The sequence below is a fragment of the Grammomys surdaster genome, unplaced genomic scaffold (assembly GCF_004785775.1).
Source record: "Grammomys surdaster isolate TR1022 unplaced genomic scaffold, NIH_TR_1.0 132751, whole genome shotgun sequence".
In the NCBI taxonomy this organism is placed as follows: domain Eukaryota; kingdom Metazoa; phylum Chordata; class Mammalia; order Rodentia; family Muridae; genus Grammomys; species Grammomys surdaster.
In genome coordinates, this window is record NW_021622157.1 from 1 (window position 1) to 21,637 (window position 21,637).

The 21,637-nt window shown below is 51.4% G+C and overlaps 1 protein-coding gene across 2 annotated transcripts; it reads right to left on the reverse strand.

The window, feature by feature from the left end:
- Positions 1 to 55: 55 nt before the first annotated feature.
- Positions 56 to 7,325, reverse strand: LOC114615691 (septin-5). 2 transcript variants are annotated; one of them, XM_028761352.1, is made up of 12 exons: positions 7,262 to 7,325; positions 7,103 to 7,113; positions 2,777 to 2,873; positions 2,603 to 2,689; positions 2,238 to 2,361; positions 2,020 to 2,154; positions 1,824 to 1,941; positions 1,640 to 1,741; positions 902 to 998; positions 684 to 819; positions 396 to 498; positions 56 to 278 (listed from the first exon to the last, which is right to left on the reverse strand). In XM_028761352.1, exons 1-12 carry the CDS (start codon positions 7,302 to 7,304, stop codon positions 222 to 224), a joined length of 1,110 nt encoding a protein of 369 aa, XP_028617185.1. In that variant the 5' UTR covers positions 7,305 to 7,325; the 3' UTR covers positions 56 to 221. The 2 variants fall into 2 exon arrangements, with proteins under 2 accessions (XP_028617185.1, XP_028617184.1); XM_028761351.1 differs by having other exon boundaries at positions 1,824 to 2,154.
- Positions 7,326 to 21,637: the final 14,312 nt, after the last annotated feature.

Here is a 21,637-nt window from a genome sequence, read left to right on the forward strand (position 1 = left end):
AAGGGTGGATACTGAGAATAAATTAGGGTCATCTGGGGGCTGTGGCTTTGTAGCTCCAGGTCTGAACAGTCTGGTCAAAGCCACTTTGGATTAGGGTTAGGTCCAGGCCTTCTGAGATCCAGATGAACCCAGGATGGAATCCAGGACAGTCTGGGATCCAGGGGTAGGAAGGGCCAGCCAGCCCTGAAACCGGCCGTCTATCTTTGGGGCTGTGGCTGGTGTCACTGGTCTTGCATTTGCTGCTTCATCTTCTGCAACATCTCCTGCATGCGCCTCAGCTGGTGGTGGGGACGACCCAAGTCAGAGTGAGAAAAGATAGGAGAGGTCTAGCCCTGCCCTCTGCTTCTCCTCCCTACCCTTTCACAATCTTGGCCCTACTTCTGAGATCCACCCACCTCTTCATCCTTCATCCTGATGAGCTTCTCCGTCTCCGCATCTGGTGTGGGTAGTGGGAGGATAGGGATGGGGCTCTCCATGCGGCTGTCCTGTGTGAGCTTGCTGTGGAGTGAGAAGGCTGTGCTTGTTGGGAGGTTCAGCTTAGGAGGGTGGGAGATGCCTGGCCTGCTCCTGCCAATGTTAAGACCCCTGGGCTGATTTAGGTACTGGGATAAAGTTCAGGACAGGGAGGCCTTCTGTGGCGCCAGGGCCAGAGTGAGAGGGTCGCCCTGGTGGGGGTGGCCCACCTGGTCATCTGCTGGATGCAGTGGGCACGGTAGTTTTCATAGTGCACGTCACACGTCACGTCTTTGAGGTCGTGCATATGAGTGCGGATGAGCATGTTCCGGAGCTTGACAAAATCGCAGTGCGCCTGATTCTCCACTGTGGGCAGGAGCGACAATGAGTAGGTGTCAGTCTAGGGGAGCCTCCCACCCCTCACCCAGTGCCTCCTGCCTCATCTCACCTTCGACGATCCCCCAGGGGTACAGTCGCCCCCGGACCCGCTGCCCCTTGGCCTCCACCACAGTGTTGCTGCCGATAACAGCGAAGGGTGCACTTTCCTGGGGAAGGGGAGCAAGGACCCAGCCCAGCCTAGTCTGTAAGAGCAGCTGGCCAGAGGCTGAGGCCATTCCAGCACTGCCATTATCCCCCTTGCATGGCATGGCCCCTCTTCTGGTGTCAAAGCCTTGGGCTTTCTGCCAGGCTGTGCACTTCTCTGGCACTGGATGCTTCCCGGGGCTTCCTCCATGGTTTAAGTCAGAGCCAAGACTATGCTTACTGGTAGATGGCCCTGCCCATCTGCTTCTGGCCCTAGTTCCTGGCTTAGCTCTCTGTGTAACCTCTCTGGCCTCTGGGGTATTCAAAGCCACCACCTTCCGGAGCTCCAAATCCTAGATACTAGGGCATGACACATCTCTGGGTTGATTCTTGGAAAGCAGGTCAGAATGGTACCGATAAATGCTCTAGGAAGCACCCAGGGGAGGTTCAAATGACCTACCACAGACTAGACAGGGATACAGTGACTTCCTTATCTGGTAGCCCTTGAGATTGGGGCACAGTCCCTCTTCTGAACAAATGATTCCTGCCGTGATCACCTTGCACCTAGGTGCTCAGTTCCCCCCCAACCCCAGGAGTTGTATGGTCTACCTATGCTCTGACCCAGCTACCTCCTTGCCCCCACCCCTCCTGCTTACATGCTCACCTTCAGTTCCCGGTCCTGTTGCTTGAAGTCTTCATCTTCATCTGAGTCACATTCTGGAAACTGGTACACATGGATCCCAAACTTGTCAATCTCCTCCCGTATCTGCAGCACGTGAGAGCTTGACTTGGCATGGGCAGGCTCCCATGGAGATTTTGGCCAGGCCCCCCTGGCTATAAAGACTCACCCTGTCCTTCAGCTTCCGGATCTCACTGGGGACCAGGCAGTCAGCTTTGGCGATGAGGGGAACAATGTTCACCTTCTCATGCAGCGCCTTCATGAAGCCTACGTCCACTGGCCTCAGTCTGCAGAGAGAAGGAGGGGCAGTGACGTGGAGACAGGAGTGTCCACCCTGAGCCCAGGCACCAGGGCAGGCCACACACCCGTGTCCGAAGGGGGAGATGAAGTACAGGCAGCAGTGCACCCGGTTGTCCTGGATATTCTTGCGGTTGAGGCCACTTTCATCGCGGAAATACTGCTCAAACTGCTGGTCCACATAGTCAGTGATGGGCTTCCAACTAGAAGGGGAGGGAGAAGGAAGCTAGCTCTAAGAGCTGCCTGCTAGGTCGTGGCAGCTGGGGGCAGGGAACCTGTTCCTCACCATTCAGAGTTGTTGACTGCGTCCCCAAATCCGGGCGTGTCCACAATGGTGAGCTTCAACTTGACTCCCTTCTCCTCAATGTCAACCGTGTGCTTCAGGATCTCTACTGTCTGGTTGATGCGTTCTGCAGAGGTAGAAGAGGGAGTATTTGCAGGCTATCTCCACCTTTTCTCTGGGCAGCAAGGGGCCCTGTCCTTACACACCCTGGTGCCTTGGCTTCAGTCTCTATCTGACTATATATTCTGGGCCACTCCTCCTCATCCCCAGTCAGGGACCCTTGCCTCAGGCAGAGTGTAAGGGTGCCCTCTGAGGTTTCTCAGGGCAGTGGTGAGTGGATTGGTGAGGACTTCATGAAGGCTACTCACCCTCAGCACTCAGCAGTTTCCGGTCCTTATACAGGTCAGTCAGAAAGAGGCTGTGGACAAGGGTGGACTTCCCCAGACCGGACTCGCCTGGCCACAGGAAGAGCTGGATTAGATTGGGCTGAGATGCTCTGACCCACAGCCTCATGGGCTCCACCCAGAAGTTTGAGCACTCACCAGCCACCATGAGCGTGAAGTCGAAACCCTTCTTGACTGACTTGCGGTGCACCTGGTTGGGCAGTGTGGCAAAGCCAACGTACTGCTTGTCGATGTCCTGAGGGCAGGGGTGGTTGGGGCACATCAGTGGCATATCCTACATCTCCAGCAGAAGCCCAAGGCCCTATCTCTTATGCTGCTCAGAGGAGCGGAAAGCATAGTCCCTAGCAAGGGGCATTTCATCAACAAAGATGGGGTGAGGGCTATAGGGCAGAGGCTGGAAGGAGGAAGGTAGGTGAGGGGGTGGCAGGAAAAGGCACCCCACCTCAGCCTCAGCAGAAACCCAAGACTGTGGTGGGGAATGAGGAATGTCAGCCCTCAGGGGCATCTGCGGAGGTGGATGTGGGACACACTGAGACCCCTCAGACACATTCAAGGACCTCTATAGGTGGAAATAGCCAGACCTCCGCACAAACTCATCCCCGGAGTATCCAGGGGTGGGTGGCTTGTCTGGCCCAGATCCAGGTTTGGGGGTGGTGGTTCCGGAAGCAGCATAGGAGCGAGGGCTATTTATAGACTGCGGTACAGAGCCTCCCCCGCCAAAGGGTCTGCAGTGCCTAAACCTATCCCTGCTGGACATCTGCCCTGGGAGCCCCTGCCACCTTCTGTGGTAGCCAGAGGGTCTTGATCAAGCAAGACTACATACATGACCCAGATTCCACCCTTTCTACACACACACACAGACACACACACCTTGAGCCGCCTCTGGGCCTGGGTGCGCGGCGACAGCAGCTGCTCCACCAGGCGGTCCTGGGGTGCTGCCAGTGAGTCCATCGCGGCCACCCCGCGGGCCCTGACGGCCTCGTTCCGACCCTACACCAGGGTCAGGCCAGTCGGGGCCAGCGATCTCGAGCGACTCACGCTGGGTCAATTTGCTCTTAAGCCCTCTTCTGCCTCGGATTTTGAAGTCGCGAGAACTGAGGCCCGGAGAGGGAGCGTCGCCCACCTGGGAGGCCGCTGACCTCAGAAGTCGTGCGAGCCATTCCCTTGCCTCTGCGGGGCCGCGAGCTGTGGCTGAGTTGAGGCTCAGCAGCGGCTCCAGTGCGAGCCCGAGGCGGGGCTTCGCGGGCCCACGGCAGCGGCAGAGGGGACCGCCCCGCCCGCCGTCGCCGGGAAACGGTCGCCTGGAAATTGGGCCGCAGGCGGAGCCTCGAGAAAACGGCTGCGATGGGCAGGGCCCGGCCAAGGCGCACGGGCGGAGACGCCGCGTGGAGCCGGGGCGCAGCCATGGCACCCGAGGCCGGGTCCCGACCGTCCGTAGGCGGGCGGCGAGGTGTCTGCGGTCGCGAAACTGCCTCCGGGACGCCGCGCCGCTGCCGCCCACCAGAGGGCGCTGCGGAACGCTCCGGACTCACGCGCAACCGGGAGGGAAGCGGCCCCAGCCAAGACCTTGCTCTCCTCACACTTCACCCGAAAACCCCGAACTGTGCCTCGGTGACCAAACTGCCTCCAGACAGACCCCTCTCCGCCCCTTGGGGCTCACTCTTTCCTAACCCCACCCCTGCGCTTGTGCATGTGCCAGTGATTGGGGAGTTCTTTCCCCGCGTGGCATCTTCATATACGCTGAGGACAGAGTGCATCTCCCTTACTAAGCCCTGCCGTGGGCGAGGGGAACAGAGTGGCGCAAGCCTTTAGTCTCAGCTCTTGAGAGGCAGAGGCAGACAGCTGTCTGTGAGTTTTAGGTCAGCCTGGTCTATGTAGGAAGGTCCAGGACAGCTTAGGGCTACATAGTGAGACTCTATCTCAAAAAACAAACTAAAGGGTGCGAGGGATGAAGTGGCCAGAGTTCAGATGGCCGGCTTCCTTCTGAGCTGGGAAGCTCTGGCCAGCCCATAGCTAGGCAAAACTTCTGCCCACAACATGCCTTCACTTTAGGTACCAGATGTTCCAGGAACCACAGGGTTCTGATGAATTGGGAAGCCATTGGCTGTGAGCCACCAAACTTTTCCTTCCTCCTCATTTCCAAACCCAACAGAATCAGAGCTCCAGCCCCACGGTGCAAGAAACTAGACAAGCCACTGTCCAGAGTAGGCAAAGAACCAGGAGACCTCCCTCCCCCATGCAGGTACCACCCCTCTTCCATGAAGCCTCATCTTCTTGGCTTCTTGGAGGGGCCTCCACCCTGGGCCTTGCTATGGAGGTCCCCTCAAGGCAACTAGCACCTGGGGAAGAGCCTGAGCCCACAGTTGAAACAGGAGAGCATTCATCCCAGGGCTGAGAAGAAGCCTCCCAGTTCTGACTCTCAGAAAGTGGCTACTGGTTCCTGCCTGACCTACCGGAAGCCTTTAGACTGAGTCACAACCCACCTCCTCTGCTCCAACTGCTGCAAATATAGCTGTCAGTCCAGCATCCACCTAGACAGGCTGATGTCTCCAGCTGAGTTAGGGCATCTCTGGAAGACCACACAGATGGCCTTGGCTGGGCCGTACCCTGATGCTGAACAGACCTAGTTGGTCTTAGGCTGCCTTTCAACTTGTTTATTGGGCATGTACATGCTTAGGGGAAGTCCCAGTCAAACAGCTTGTCTGAGAATCACCCAAGCAGGCCATCATTGCCTGTGTATTCCCTGGAGAAATCTTGAGGGAGGGGCCTTGTATTCCCCTTTTTCTAGTCTTGGAGGCTCAACAAATATTCCTCAGGGGTATGAAGCCATACACAGCTATACCCACCTCTTCACGAGTGTGAGACTGTTGAGGCTTTCCATCCTTAGAATTATGACTAGGCTCTGAAGCAGCAGGCACAAACAACAAAGTCCTCATCACTGTCCAAGAAGAGGTGTGGGTGCAAAGGGCAGACAGACACCTCCAGCTACACAGACTGCTCTACCCCTCCCCCATTTAGAGTCAGAAAGAGACCTGGTTAAGCCTGGCTCTGTGCAGCCACATTGGGGACCAAGGTATTATGATTATGTGCTGCTCCCCCAGGCCCATGGGACCCCGGCTCAGACACCAGAACTCTGGCACTGTTCTGGGGCTCCCTCCATCTGCCTTGACCCAGTGTTCTCTTCCTTCAGGCCTGGGGATAGGGGTGGTGTAAGGCTGGCTCCTAACTGACCAGAGGATGGGCAGATGCAGGCCTGAAGGGCTCATACTTCATCAGGAAGGGGAGGGGTCTCCATCCTAGCAACAACAGACAGGAGAACATGGATGCTGCCAAGCAGCAAGTACCCAAGTCAGGTGACTTGGGAGACCTTCCAGAGGCCTAGGAGAAGCCTAGGTCCCTGCCTTCCTAGGTCCCCCTCTCCCTTACACAACAGCTAGGCGGCATGGCATGTGTCCCATCGGGCTTTGTCTGGCTTACCGGGGAGGCAGTTCTCTAGGAAGGCTCCTGGGGAAGCCCCTCCCAATGAGCCTCATCAGTCTTGGGCGGGGCATGTCCCTGCCAGGAGACTGTGACTCTCCAGCTCACCCCATCTGCCAGCTGCTTTTGCTCTGCCTGATGTACTCTGGTCTAGTACTCTGGGGTCCGATGCTAGGAGTGAACGTCCATCCCCAATGAGGCTTGCCAAAGCCTTCTGGTGTCAGAATTTGGCCTTCCCCCCCCCCTATCTTCTAACATGGCCTAGCTCAAGCCACAGAGGACACCCACTTCCACAGCACTCTGTTTCACAACCCTCAGCTCCTTTGGATTTTCAGATTACCCACACCAGCTCCACAGTCGTCTGGCACTCTCATTGGGGTGAGGATCAGGCTAGCCCTCTGGAAGGCCACAGCCTGGCTGTACCCAAGGCTTGGAGGGCTAGTGCTGGACACCAGGATGACTCAGATGAGGAGCCTTAAAAGTTCCAGGTCTTGGAAGAGGCTCTGGCAAAGACTAGTGAGCATACATTTAGGTGCAGGAGACACAAAGGTGCATGGGCATGAAGCAGAGTAAGCAGAGCCCCCTATGGTATTGCTCAGGAGACTGGTGGACCCCTCCCCCCACCCCATTCCTGGCCTGTCATAACTACAGCCTCACCCAGGACCCCCAAACACGAGGCCTTCCGATCAGACTAAGAAGGGGATGCTGACCCCGGACTAGAGGAGAGAGGCCCCCATCCTAGCCTCTCTTTCTGGGGAGATGCCTAGGCCCCTGCTACACAGGTCAGGGAACCAAGCGTTGTCCCTACACTTCCCCTCCGTAGTCCCAGGAGCGGCGGCGCTGCCCCTACAGACAATCGATTAACACCAAAGGGCTGGGTGACGGCCGGCGGGGGCGGGGTCACGCCTGAGCGCCACCAGCATCGGTGCCACAATGGGTGACAGCCGTTCGGGTCTCACCACCGGCCGAACGGCGCAGCACCGATACCTGCTTGTCCTCTGCATGGTCCAGGTCATGGTCCGGGTCCGGGCGGGTCCGGGAGGGTCCGGGCCGGCGGGCAGGGGAGAGACGGAGACAGACGGTGAGAGGCGGGCGGGCGGCGGGGACAAAGGCGCGCGCGGGCACGCGGACAGGCGCTGGGCTCACCTGGGGTCGCCAGCTTGCTCTTGTACCGCAGTCCTGTGCTCATGGTGGCCGCCAGCGGGGGACGTGTGGCGGCGGGCGCGCGGGCGGGGCTCGGCGACCAGCGGTGGAGGCCGAGGCCGGCTGCGGGGTGACCCGCCCCTCCGCGCCGCCACCACCCGCCCCGCCCGCGCGCCCGCCAGCCAATCGGCGCCCGCCGCGCCCACGCGCGACCCGGAGAGGCCAGTGGGGGCGGGGACTGAGGCGTCCCGCTGTGGTCCCCCCCCAGGCCTTTGGTTCTCCTGGTAGCGCGAGTGCAGCAGGGCTATTCCCACGGCCTTGTCTGGACCGCCCCCTCCCCTTCCTGTCATCTGGCCCAGGCCTAGACTTGGTTCTTCCTTAGCTGTCGCTGGAAGCCGGTTGGTTCCTGGGCCTCTGACCTTCCATCATTGTGGCCATTCTATAAAGCATGTCCCAGGACTGGGCTTCATCCAGCCAAAGCATGAGTTCAGGGGAATTCTTGGTGCTTATTGGGCAGAAGTCCAGAAACAGAGCTCTCCTGCAGTCTGCTGGGTGCTGGGCGCTTTACACTGGGCACATACACACCTGGGCACAGTACATGGCAGGGTGTGGTTGCATAGCTTCTTTTCCTGGACTCCAGCTCTGGTCCCAGTTTTCTGTGATATGTGCTTTCCCCAGCTACCTCCCTGGAGAGGGGTTGAAGGAGGCTGAAGAGCATCATAAAACCAGATTCATGCTCAGAGCCACATTTATACATGAAGATGCTGTGGGTCTGTATCTTCAGTAAGTTGATAGGACTAAGTGACCCACGGTGTGAATACCTTCTGTGTTACTGTCACATCCCATGTGTCTTTGGCCTAAACCTCACCAGAAAGTCTGTGACCAGGGTAGCGATGTTCCATTGTCCCAATCTTTCATCTATAGCCTCAGAATCAGATGGGGTATGTGACACGCTGTGGTGCCTCTTTGGAATCTAGAGAGGGCACGGACATGCGATCCCGAAACACTGGTTTAATGACTAGTAAAAGTGTCTACACATTTTTTAAGTTTGGCTTCACCAGTGACTTTTTCATGGAGTTCTGGAATTTGGAATTCTGTTAAAGGAATATGCACAGTCTGAGGCAGGGTCAGAAACACTTTGCCGGGACTTCTGAGCTTACCAGTTCTGACTCTGGAGAAACCCACGAAGGAAAGTTAGGACATTTAGCATGTGCTGACTGTTCCTGTCACTCTGGTGGGAGAAACAAAGTGGGAGAAAGGAAGAATCTTCCTTGGGACTCTGATGGGAGGGCCACTCCTGATGTCCTCTAGTTAGGGGGTTGCACTTGGCCCCAAGGGAAGCACAGGAGAAGGGAAAGAAGCTTGTGTGTAGAAGGGGAATAAATTGTAAAACAATTCCGATGAGCCCTTGACATAGGGGTTTGACAAAAAAAAATAATAAAACTATTGTGGAGATAGAGGTGGAAAGTGAGCTGTACCACGTAAGTATGGTTTTTAAAGGGTAAGTGTACTTCAGATATTACGGTAAAAGGGTAAGTGTATTTCAAATATTAAGGTTCAAAAAGACATACAGTTGGCCTAGAGACCAGTGCTCAATGGGAAGTGAATGGGCTGGTGTCACTGAGGCCTAAGAGCCATATTTTGAAGGATGTAGTTAGGGGCAACCTAGCTTGGTACCACATGTAATACATCTGTGGGGAGTGAGATGCTCAGTCCTGAGGGCAAGCTGGGCTCTGCTCCCTTGACCTGGGACTCTGGTCACCTTTGACTGTAAGTAAGCCCTGGGGAAGCTTCAAGTCGTTCACAAAGGAAGGAAGTTGCCATGTTGTGCCAAGAAGGAATAATATTTGTGATTCAACAGACACTGTTTGCACAGGGGATATTTCTGAGGTCAGGAAAATAGGCCATGAAGGCATTATCAACCATCAGATTTGTAGGACCTGTCCCCAGTCTACCATGTGGACAGTGTCACAAAGGTCACAGACTCTGGCCGGAATAGCCAGGGGCTGAGATCTAAACAAAACTCCTGTATGGCTTTTGCTCATTGGAGAGCATAGCCAGCAACCTCTGGGGGGCTCTGTCAAGTGTCAGAGAGGCAGCAACAGTGGCAGGGTGAGGACCTGCACACCTGCATTTACCTGTTGAAGACATTGTAGCTTCCCCGTGGGCACTTGCTTTGCCTTGCCGTCCTAGCGCTAGCTGTAGTACAAAGACAAGTAAACAAAAGACTTCTGCGTGGGGAAATGCTACTTTTTTTTTTAATTCATAAGGAAAAGAAGTTAATGAGTAATCTGTTCAAGCAACTTGGGCTACAAATAGCTCACTTTTCAGAAATGAAAAAAAAAAGCCTTCTCTTTTTGTTAAATCATGCTGTGTCTCCCCCTCAGCACAGACTGCAGAGGGAGCTGGGTTTCTCCTGGCACCATAAGGCCAGTTGGGGTAAGAAAAGCACTCTTGGGGAGATAGCATTGGTACAAACCATAGCGACCAGACCCAGTGAGGCAGGTAATAAAGATGCTGAAGTTTAGAGGTGGGGAAGTTTGTTCTGGGTGACAGACAGATGGGAGGAACTGGGGCCAATGTTAAGAAAATTCTAGAATGTTTACTGTTAACTGCTGTTCACTTCTGAGGTTGAGGGATAAGGGCTAAGATCAAACTGTGTGCAGCAGGTGAGACTTCCCTCAGAAAACCTTCTACAGCTCCACCCCATAACTACCTCAGAACAGGCCTAGTTTAAGCTGCAATCCCTGATTTGTGAGCCTAAGCACAGGACAGTAAGTGGAGCTCAGAATGAGATTAAAACCAGTCCTGTGGTGTCCAGCCCCAGTTCTGAGAGGGATATGGCCTGGCTCCAGCCCAGCCAGGGGCTTGGCCTGCTCACACAGCCCACTACAACCTGAACTCATGCTCCTTCTGTCCCTTCTCCCTTCATCTCCCAGTGGAGATCCGTCTCCTTCCTGAACCTTCCTTTGTCTTTCTGTGGGTATGTTCTCACACTGTTGCTATCTCCACTGAGCCAGAAGACTTACACTCATCCTCTTGCACTTGAGGGCTTTGTACCAGGAAGTACTCCCTTCAGCTTCCTGCCAGTGTGTCCTGGGGTCTGCACTGCTCCTAAGTGTGGTGCTGTCCCCACAGGGCCACAAGTCTGTTCCAAGCCCCTTCTGTCCAGTCAGAAGCTGTGATACCCACTTCTGCAGAATCAGACACTAGGCTCACAGGGATCAGCCTGGCCCAGCATCCATGAAAGCTTTGTCTCATGCTAGACCCAACATCATGGCAAGTGGAATGGGGGCAGGAAAAGCCAGCCAAGAGGGTCAGAGTAAAGGAAGCTGAAGACTGCAGGCTCTGAAGTCCACTTCCCCACCTCTGCAGTGGGTGTATCATCTTGCAAGGGGGATCTATGGGGATTTGAGGCTCAGAGTTGTCCTCCCTGCTCCCAAAGGCAGTGGTTGTCTCAAAACACAGGGCAAATGTGAGAACATTAAAGTGTACTAGAGAATGCTGTCCTTGATATTCTTGCTAGAAGAATGAGGGGACCACACACTAGTCCTCACTACCAAAGACAGATGTTAGAAGGACATAGAATTCCAGCAGCTGCCCTGCCAAGAGGGTGCTGGCTGACTGCTTAAAGCTGCTTGTGTGTATCACAAGGCTCCAGGGAGGCTGAGCCCTGGTCCACACTGGGCAGCTGGAGTAGTGCTACAAAGGGTGTCTATGCTTTGAGAGAGGGAGCCAGCCTAAGGACCCAGAGCAGCCTGGATCTTTGAGGAGGTGGAGGGAGTCTCCAAGACATTTGACAAGCTGGAGAGTCCCCTGTGGTACCCTGGGGCAGTGTCTTGGGAGAAAGAGAGAGAGTGCAGCCCAGGCTGGGATCCTTGAGAGTGAGGATTATATCAGGCATGGCTGCTTGTCACTGCTCTCCAGGAGACTGAGCCTATACCAGGTGCATGTACAGGGCTGGGCACCTCCCTGCTAGGGTACCCCACACTTCTGAGGTTGCCTGACCTCATTGCACTTCTAGAGCCAAAGATGGAAGAAAAAGATGAGTGACTTAGAAGATGGTCCCAGCATCAAGCTTCTCCCAGAAGCACCGAGGCATTTTTAAAAAGCCTCTTATTGTCTGTAAAGATGGCTCAGCTGGCTGGACGGTGGTGGCACACGCCTTTAATCCCAGCACTTGAGAGGCAGAGACAAGCGGATTTCTGAATTTGAGGCCAACCTGGTCTATAGAGTGAGTTCCAGGACAGCCAGGGCTACTGGAGAAACCCTGTCTCGAAAAACAAAAACAAAACAAAACAAAACAAAACAAAACAAAACAAAACAAGATGGCTCAGCTGTTCGGAGAATCCAGGTTCCCAGCATCCACACTGGGCGGGCACCTTCAGGAACATGATATGATATACATCCATACATCTAGGCACACAATATACACAAAACCAAAGTAAACATAAGTCTTTCCAAGTAAACTTCACAATATGTGTTTTGGAAAGGTGAGATGGTACAGAGGCCGGAGCAGCAGAGACACTGGCCCTGAGCCAGCCAATGTGCTTATCTAAGAGTCTACTCTGCCGCTGCCCTCCTCTTGGCACTGGGGCTCCGGGGGCTCCTGGGGCTCTCCAGCTCCTCACTGCATCCTGCCTTCTAGACTTGACTTGCAAGTGTTAGGCCACTAGCAGACCTGAAAAGCAGGGCTGTGGCCTCCACATCATGGGTCCCACAGGCCAGCTGCCACAGTGGTTCTACTCCCCCTGCCCCCCAGCAGGCACAGGCATTGGCTGAGGGTCTGGCACTGCTCAGGGCTGATGTGGCAGTGCTTGTAGAACAGCACAAGAAAGCTCCAACCAGGGCCTCCATGGCACGTACTCATTGTTTGAGTCTTAAAGTTTCAGATGACTGGCCACATCCTGGGAAGGCCATGAGCCTGGAGGTCTCAGCTCAGACAACCATTGCCCCTGACTTGCTTTTGGCTGACACTGCTCAGGGATACCATGGCCCATGGAAGTCAGTCATAGGCAGACAAGGGGACACTGCACAGATGCCACCAACAGTGGGACCAGCAGTGGGACTGGCCTGAGTGGAGACCTCCTGCTCATACTTTAATATGGTCTCTGCTCAGTACCTATTTATTTCTGTTGAGTATGTGCTGTGTGTCTGACATAGCCATGTACCATTGAGTGGGTATTTCTCAGCTGAGGATTTATGGAACCAGTGTCTGATTACACTGAGGTCTTTTTCTATCCTTTCTATTCAAGATGTGGTCATTCAATTCTGCACACACACACACACACACACACACACTCACACATGCATGCACTTGCGCACATCTTTGTCATGTGACATGTCATAACAGAGCTCTCAACAAGTCTACAAAGTTGTGGGCAACATGCCCTTAAGCCTTGGACACCCTAAACTAAACAAACCTCTTTTAAAATTTATTTTTAAAATCTATTATTATTAGTGGAGGGGACATGTGTGTGGAGGGGACATGTGTGGTGGTCAAAGCATAGCTTTGTGGAGTCATTTCTGTCCTTCCACACTTGGGCAGGTCCTGGGAATTGAACTTAGGCCATCAGGCTTGTGTGACAGATGCACTTCCCTGACACCATCTCGCCAGCCCAGCCACTTTGTTTCATTGGGCCTGCCCCAGGTACTTTGTTATAGGAATGCAAGCTCACTGACAGACAAGCGTCTGCCTTCCCTCTGCCCCACACCACAGTGCACACCTGAGGCCCTAATAAGTGTTTTCTTCATCCACAAGCAGGAGTCAGCTCTGCAGTGACCCATGGCTGAGTGTCCTCATGTTCCGTTTCAACTTGGGAAAGAGTCTCAGATTCTGCAGGATCGAGTGCCCAGCAGATTTCTGACTTACTGGCCAGAACTGAGAATTCTACAGCCCACTCCTTTGGATTGGTTAATTTATCTGAGGGAGAACTGAATTTGTGTGAGGGAACACAAAACCCAGGAAACACTCATATTTACCATTTATTATAAAGTACGTGACAAAGATTTCAGAGGCAGGCTGTGAGGAGGTGTGGGGGGAAGAGCGCTGCTCAGCCACACCCTCAGCCCCACCCTCAGGCACCCAGTCTGCTGGGCATTCTGTAGTAACTCCTTCCTCAAGGTGTGGGATAGGACCTTCCCCGGTGAGGGGAGTTGGTAAGAACTTCCTGAGGGAGGAAATGGCAGGTCCTATGGCCAGCCATGGGGAGGAAGAGAGGAGCAAGAATCCTGGAGGAAAACCAAGACACAGTCAGCAAGTCACACACAGTGACTGAATCACTGACCCACCCCACAACAGTGTCACCTTAAGAGGAAGATCCCCAAATATGCTTGCTCTCTTTCTTTCTCTCTCTCTTCCTTCCTTCCTTTCCCTTTTTCTTTCATTTACTTTTTTTGAGACAGGGTTTCACTGTGTAGCCCTGGCTGGCCTGGAATTCTCTATGTAGACCATGCTTGACCTTGAACTCACTGAGATCTACTTGACTATGCCTGTCACATACTGGGATTAAAGGATTAAAGAACTATGTTTGCCTGCCAACACAAGCATTTTGAGAGACACGTTCAGATTAGAGTGCAAAGGCTCAGAGTGTGCTCAGTGGTTAAGAGCACTGGCTGCTTGCTCTTCCAGGATCTGGGTTCAGTTCCCAGTGCTTCCATGGCAGCTCATTGCTGGTTCCAGGAGTTCTGGCACCTCTTCTCTTCTTCTGCCTTTCTTGGGCTCTAGACATGAAGGTGATGCACAGACATATGTGTAGGTAAAATATTCATATACATTTAAAAAAAACTATACAGTTTCTTAACCACACCTCCTAAGAAGCTCCCAGGAATGCTTAGCAGCAAAGGAAAGCAGGAGTCTGTGCTGGAGGTGGTTATATTCCCCTGAGGGTCAATGCAAAGGAGGGATGCAGACTGTGTACCACAGTCTTCAGAAGACACAGACACTGGACCTCTTGAATAACTCCCTTCACCACACCCACGCCCCTCGGGCCATAGCTGTGAGGTCTGATGGTGTCTAGATCACGCTCCATCTGCTGAGGCTCATGGAGGTGTGAGGAAATGGTCCAGGCTTCTTGCATCATATACCCTGAATGTAGGCTCTCCAGTTGTGATGCCAGACAGCAGCTGACCTGCCTCTTTGGAGTCCAGAAAGGGATAATAGCTGCTGGTGCCACACAGGAAGAGCACAGCCTTTGTCGGGGTTTTAGCCTATTGACGTTCCTGTTGTCTGTCTACACTGTTGTTTGTCAGTCATCTGCGCAAGGCCGTGCTGCAGACTGATGGCAGGAGGAACTGGGGCACTCCCGGGGGCAGCCCATTTGGTGGTAAATCATTTTAGTGTCTCATATTATCTTACCATCCCATAGTACTCAGACATCCTGCCTTCCGTGCTCAAACTTCTGGGCTCATCTGTCTCCCTGCATGGGTGTATGATTCTTTGAAGCCAGTCAGATCTCTGTGCTACATAAAGAGTTCCAGAACAGTCAAGGCTGCATAGAAGTACTCTGTCTCAAAAACAAAACAAACAAAATACAATCCAATCAAGCAAAAAGAGCCCCTCCCAAAAAGCATCTGTGTGAACACTCATAGACACACGTATGAACTATACATACACATACACACGTACAAAATATACCCACAATTACACACACACACGCACACACACACACACACACACACACACACACACACACACACTATACTACCCACAATTCTACTTTGATTTAATTTTGTAGAAGAAACAAGATTAAAGTTGAGGTTTTGTTTGCCTATGTGTTAGCTAGATATTAGTGAGATTGCAGGACACTGGGGCTGGACCCCTCTCTTATAATCAACAGCTTGTGAAACCAAGACTGCAGGACTCTAGTTACTTTTCAGAGGGAAGGATCTGAGTCATATCTTTGGCTCTGGGAGGAGACGTTATGTCCTGAACTGCTTAGAAGGTTATTAATGGATGGCTGTCTACACCTAGTTCCAGGATCCCTAAGCCTCATAAAATATTACTGTCTAGAGGAGGCTTTCTGATAAAGAACAAAGATACACCATTGTTCCCTCCTCTAAGGGTCATATCCAACAGGCTATCAGTCACCTTGACAGAAAGAAAAAAAAAAAGCCCTCAGGAAACCTGCTTGTTCCAGACCCTTTAGAGACTTTAAATTCTGTTTAAAATGTAGAGTAGGCATAGGCAGTTTTGGCTAAATCAACTCTTAGCCCTTTCAAGTGTATGTTGGTCTGCTCGGCAGTGAACTCTACCTATCTCTTATGCTTCTTTCTGTGTCTCACCTGAACTCTTTCAACAAAGATCATGATATGGATATCCAATTGCCCTAGCAGCTAGGGCCTAACTGGTAAATCGTCTCCCGGTTTAACTATGACAAATACAATTGCCATGACTATGTGAGTGTAAATGAATCTCTGTTTGGACCTATAGTTCTTTTTCTCTGGCATACACTTAGGAGTAAAATGGCCACCATCTCAGTGGTATAGATACATAACTTTATAAGAAACTGTAAAATTGCTTCCAAAGTGGTTTTACTGTGTGGCATTCACACCCACAGTTATGAGAGTCCCACTTGTCCTGTGTCTTCACCAACACTTGTTACCATCAGCCTTTTTGTTTTAGCCACTCTAATGGCATGTAGATGTATCTTTTCACAGTTTTAGTTTGTGTTTGCCTGACTACGAAGATGCCGAAGCCCTCAAATCTCAGTCTCTTCATTCCTTGCAAAGGAAAATTTCTCATTTGTGAATCTTCTTTTGTGAAATGTCTATTCAAATCTTCTGCCCATTCAGGGTAACGCTGCTAGATACCAAGCTAGGTGACCTGAGTTTGACCCCTGGGAGTCACACAGTGGAAGCAGGAAATCTGTTCTTGAAAGTTGTTGATGTCCACATGCGCCAGGGCACACATGTGCACACTCACACAATAAAGAAGTAAATGTACTTTAAAGATTAAAGAGAGGTGCTTCCGTGTTTAAGAGCACTGGCTGCTCTGGCAGGACCTGAGTTCCATTCCCAGCACTCGCTTTGTGACTCAACCATTTGTAGCTCTAGTTCCAGAGGATGGGATGCACCAGGTGTCACATGCTGTACAAACGTACATGCAGGCAGCACATGCACATATATAAAAATAAGCAGCTAAAAAACAAAAATAAAAGAAGTTCAGTGTCAGATTTCTTTCTTTTTTTTTTTTTTTTTGTTTGTTTTTTCAAGACAGGGTTTCTCTGTGTAGCCCTGGCTGTCCTGGAACTCACTCTGTAGACCAGGCTAGCCTCGAACTCTCGAACTCAGAGATCCGCCTGCCTCTGCCTCCCAAGTGCTGGGATTAAAGGCATGCGCCACCACTGCCCGGCTCAGATTTATTTCTAATATGTTGGCTTTCAATTTAAAAATGATGTCTTTTGAGAAAGATATTTATAATTTTGACAAACTATTTTTTAAATTTGTTTTGTTTTGTTGTTTTTTTGTTTTTGATTTTAGGCAAAGTCTATCTGTTGCAGACTTGTATGTTCTGGAACTCACTCTGTAGACCAGTCTGGCCTTTAAACTCAGAGATCTGCCTGCCTCTGTCCACTGAGTGCTGAGATTAAAGGTGTGTGCCACCACTGCCTGGCTTAAATAAGCTCTAAATTTTCAATTCCTAACTTTTATCTTTTATGTTCTTTGTGTCCTTTGACTGCTTGTACCAAGATCATGAATATATCCTCAGTTTCTTTGGGAAGCTTTATAGTTTTGGTGTTGTTTTAGTAATGTCTCTCTGCATGGAGCTGAGCATGGAACTGTGGTCCCACACACTCTAGATAGGCACTCTGTCACAGCTCCCATGATTTACGTTACCTGGCCATGCAGCCCAGGCTGGCCTCCTGTCTCTGACTGCAGTGTTGGGTTGACATGTGTACCGCTGTGCCCAGCTATGAACAACTGTGTGTGACGCTCGGCAGAGAGCCAGGGTCAGCTTCCTACTTCCATTTATTGAGTACTTTCAGTGCTATGGAGAAAGTTTGGCCTTCTCTACTGTCCTGCAGCAGCTTTAGTGGCTGTGTGTTCCAGACAATGTGTTCTGTTGTGAAAGTTATCTTTGGTTGCCCACTAACCCAGATGTAGTGACTTTAATTATCAATTTATTTATTCAAATGTATTTATTTAAATATTATTTATTAATCTGAGAATAGTGGTGTGTTCCTTTAATCCTAACTCTTGAAGGAGGAGGCAGGAGAATTTTGAATTCCATGCTAACTTGGGCCACATAGTAATCTTCCATCTAAAACAAAGAATACACAAACAAAAAATCATATTGTGTTATACAATATGTATTTAAAAATACTCATTCTTAGTTGTTAGTTTATGCATATGTACGCATCTCTTTCTGTGTGTATATGTGTATGTGTGTTCGAGTACCCTCTGAGCTGGAGTTATGGGTGGCTATGAATCACCGGACATGAGTGCTGGGAACAAGATTTTGGCCCTCTGGGGGAAGAGCAGCACATGCTTTGAAATGATAAACTATCTCTCCAGGTCCCCACTTGTCAAAATAGCATTGTGGGTCAGAAATCCAACTGGGATTGACTCAGGGGATTCTGTGGAAGCCCCACTGCTGGCCATCTCTCCAGGGTCTTAGGGCTTCCTCACCTCCTATCTGGAGATGGGCTAGCCTGGTCTCCTGAAAGTCTGATGGCTTCTAGACTGACCCAGTCCAGCCTGGTCTCAGAAGCTCAGCTGTAGTATTGATTCTCCAGTGTGTTATTTATCGGGGAGTCTATTACTACGACCCAGAAGTTCTTCCAGAGGAAGAACTATGTTCTGGAACTGGGTGTTATGGCTGTCTTTGAAAAATACAAGCCATAAATTCTCATCCTTTCATGGGAGAAGGAGGGCTAACCTTTAACCTCTATTTTGCAGCCCAAACGCTGATCTTGGTCAGTCTCTCTCTGGTGGCTGTATGTTATAGACTGTGGTGGGTGTTCATCCAGGCCAGGGTCAGGGTGGTAACCATCAGAGGTGTGTGGTGTTTGTTCTGGGGAAGGAGGCAGGACACCTGGTGGATGAGGAGGGCTGGGAGACACTATTTAGGTGTCTGGGGCCCATGGCACAGATACTCACAGGACAGCTGTGTGACAGAGGAGGAAAGCTCGGCTGTGTGTGTTTGCTGTCAAGGAGCTGCTGAATCCCCACTGCTTTGCTGCAGAGCTGCTCTGCTGAGAAAGGCCCACCCACACAAACAAGGGTGTTTAGGTTGGCTGGGGCTCCAAGACATGACTCCAAGCTGGATGGAGCCTTCTCAGGCTTCAGAAATGGCACTGAATAAGAGAGTCTGAATAAGAGAGTACTTCCCATGGTGGCAATGGAGTCTGGTCCTGTCTCCCCGCCCAGCCAGGAAATGGGACTCCTGTGTTGTGTTTGACAAGTTGTCTCCAAGGCATCAATACTGCAGAAAGCTCTCAGAGATTTTAATGATGTTAGCACTTTTCCTGTGCAGATTTGCCCTCCTCTCCACATCACAGATCTAACAAAGTCTCTAAGACATCACTGGGCATGAGTGGCAAACTGCTGGAGCCCCAGCATCAGTGCTGTTTTGACTTCGACTAATGTCACAGTAGCCTAGGTCCAGCCTAGAAGAGGGAAGACCATCCTGAAAGAAACAGCCCTAAGTCTCAGCCTTGTGGTCTCTTACTGAGACCACTCCCTTCCTCTTAGTTACAAGTCTTTGCATAGCCTGGTCTAGAAGGAGCAAGCTCTGTCCCCATAGTATTTGTTTAAGCCTGTCTTTGACTTGTAGATGCTGGATCTTCTTGCAGCTGGCTCAGCCTGGCGGTGCTCTCCCTCCTCACGACTGTGGCCCTTCTACACATCTCATGTTCCCACCTATGTGGCCATCTTGCCCTGGAGTGACTCACTTCCTGGAAAGCAGGGCCCTTGGATGTCTGTTTCACTCTGCTTCTTGTGTGTGTACCAGGCACTGTACAGTGATGCAGCCTCTCTCTCCCACACAGGAACGGATGCAAGCTCATCTCCTGATCTTTGTTTTTCATTTGCTTGAGTATAGGGGTATGTCAAGACTGATCTTGAAGTTCTGTCGTCTGAGGTGTCTGCAGCCAGGCCTGGGGCATGGATCTGTGGAGAACAATTGCTTAGTGGCTCCAGGCCCTGGGTTCCATCCCCAGTACAGTAGGATCACACAGGCCTTCATACTCCCAGAAAAGCCTGTAAAGGCATCTGCAGGTCCTTGAACAGCGGGACACCTCTGTAAACTGTAAACTGCCCATCTGATAGCCACTTGTGAACATCCAGAAAGCCCAGCTCCCTCTAGGACAGGTCTGCCTCAGGTCTTCCTGTCCCTCAGGGGAAGCTTACTCACCAACGGCTTCTAGAATGTCCTGGGATCTGCTGGCTAGTCACTTGCTTCACCCTTTGTGTTGACACAATGGTGGGGTCTGTTGATTTCAGCCTTCAAATATCACCAACATTTTCTCCCGTCTGTCCTGGGAATCACCATCTGCACTATGTCCTGGGGCTGCCGATGAAGAGCTACAGGCAATGCCCTTAGGCTCCCTCCCTGGCTGGGAGCTAGTGTCCTCTGTCTCCTCAGGCGCTTCCCTCTGGGCCTGCTCCAGACATCCTCTTCTCAGGAGGACCCAGGTCACTTTGGGCAGGTAACCTCATTTTAGCTTACCTGTTTGATGACTGTCTTGTTGGGGCTGAGCTGTCTGCCTGTGGTGTTTTAAGCAAGCATTATGTGCAAGGCCCACGTGAGGAGGCCCAGTCTCTGCCACCACCTAAGCTTCTCTGTTCATCAGGCCACTCGTGTTCCTTCAAATGCATACACCTTCAATACGCCCGCCTCCTACAGCACGGTGTTTACTGGTTGGCTGTTGGTTTTGTTTTCCATGCTAGGGATGAAGCCCCAAGTTTTGTACATGTTAGGCAAGTACTATGGCCCAGATCCCCTCAAACCAAGGAGGCCTTCAACTTCCTCAGAGCGCCCTGGCTCCGGCTGGGGTTACAGGCAGGCATCACCAAGACCAGTGGGTTTTTGGGTTTTTGTCTCTTTGCTTTTGGTTTTTTGAGATAGGATCTTATGTAATCCAGCTTGGCCTGGAACTGCCTATGTAGCTGAGGGTGACATCAAACTCCTAATCCTCCTGCCTCCACCTCCCAAGGGCTGAGATTGCAGGTATGCACTGACATCCCCAGCTAGCCTTTTGTTTTTTGTTTTTTGTTTTTTGTTTTTTCTCCATAGGTGACATTGATTGAGAATATTCACAGGGAATTCAGAAGGTTTTTTTTTTTTGTTTTGTTTTTTTTGTTGTTTTTTGTTTTTTGTTTTTTGTTTTTTGTTTTTTGGTTTTTCGAGACAGGGTTTCTCTGTGTAGTCCTGGCTGTCCTGGAACTCACTCTGTAGACCAGGCTGGCCTCGAACTCAGATATCCGCCTGTCTCTGCCTCCCAAGTGCTGGGATTAAAGGTGTGCACCACCAGCGCCCGGCTCAGAAGTTTTTAGTACATTCACAGCACTAACTCCAGAGTATTTAAAATTGAAATGTAACTCATGTGCCATAGATTTATGACGTCTGCAGTAATGTGGATTAAGCCTTGGAATCATTACAGAAAGTGAAATCAGCCCGTTACAGCTGGGTGTGGTGGTTTGCTCTGAGTGTGACAGTACTCCAGAAGCAGAGGCATAGAAATTTCAAGGCCAGTCTGGGCTACAAGACACACTGTCTCAAGAAGTGTGAGGTTAGACAGCTCAGGGAGAGGGCTTCCTTAGCATTCGCAATTGTCTCTGTGTCTGAGACTCTACAGGTACCCTTCCTGCAGGCTCATTCACAGAGAAGACGAGCCCCACCCACCACTCTATTCCACAGAGCTGTGGAGAGTCATCAGACCCTAGGTAACAGAAAGGGGAATGGTGGGCAAGTGCCCGTGGCTGGGGACAGTATAGGGCTGGATTTCTACTTGGGGAAAATCAGAAAGAGGCTCAAAGATGGATGGTGGTGACAATTTCACCACAGTCTGAATGTACTCAAAGCCGTAGACCGGGTGCTAAACAGTGGCTAAGATGGTAAATGTGAGGCTGAATATAATTTTAAAAGTATTAAAAGCCCATAAGAAGGTTGCAAGCTGATGAATGCTGATATATGTGTTAAGAAGGTAACATATGTATTTCGTTCCTCTGCACGAAAACACATATACTTACACCGTATAAAGCCCTCAAGGGCACTTGAGCAGGGTGACCCTGTGGACGCAGGTGGGCATGTGGGATGGGGAGGATTCTGCATGTACCAGCTATGCTTCTGGAACTTTGAGAACAGGGATTCTGGAGAAAGCCAGAGCCGGTTTGCAGGCAACTCAGTAGTGGTCGTGCCCCCAATACACCGCAATC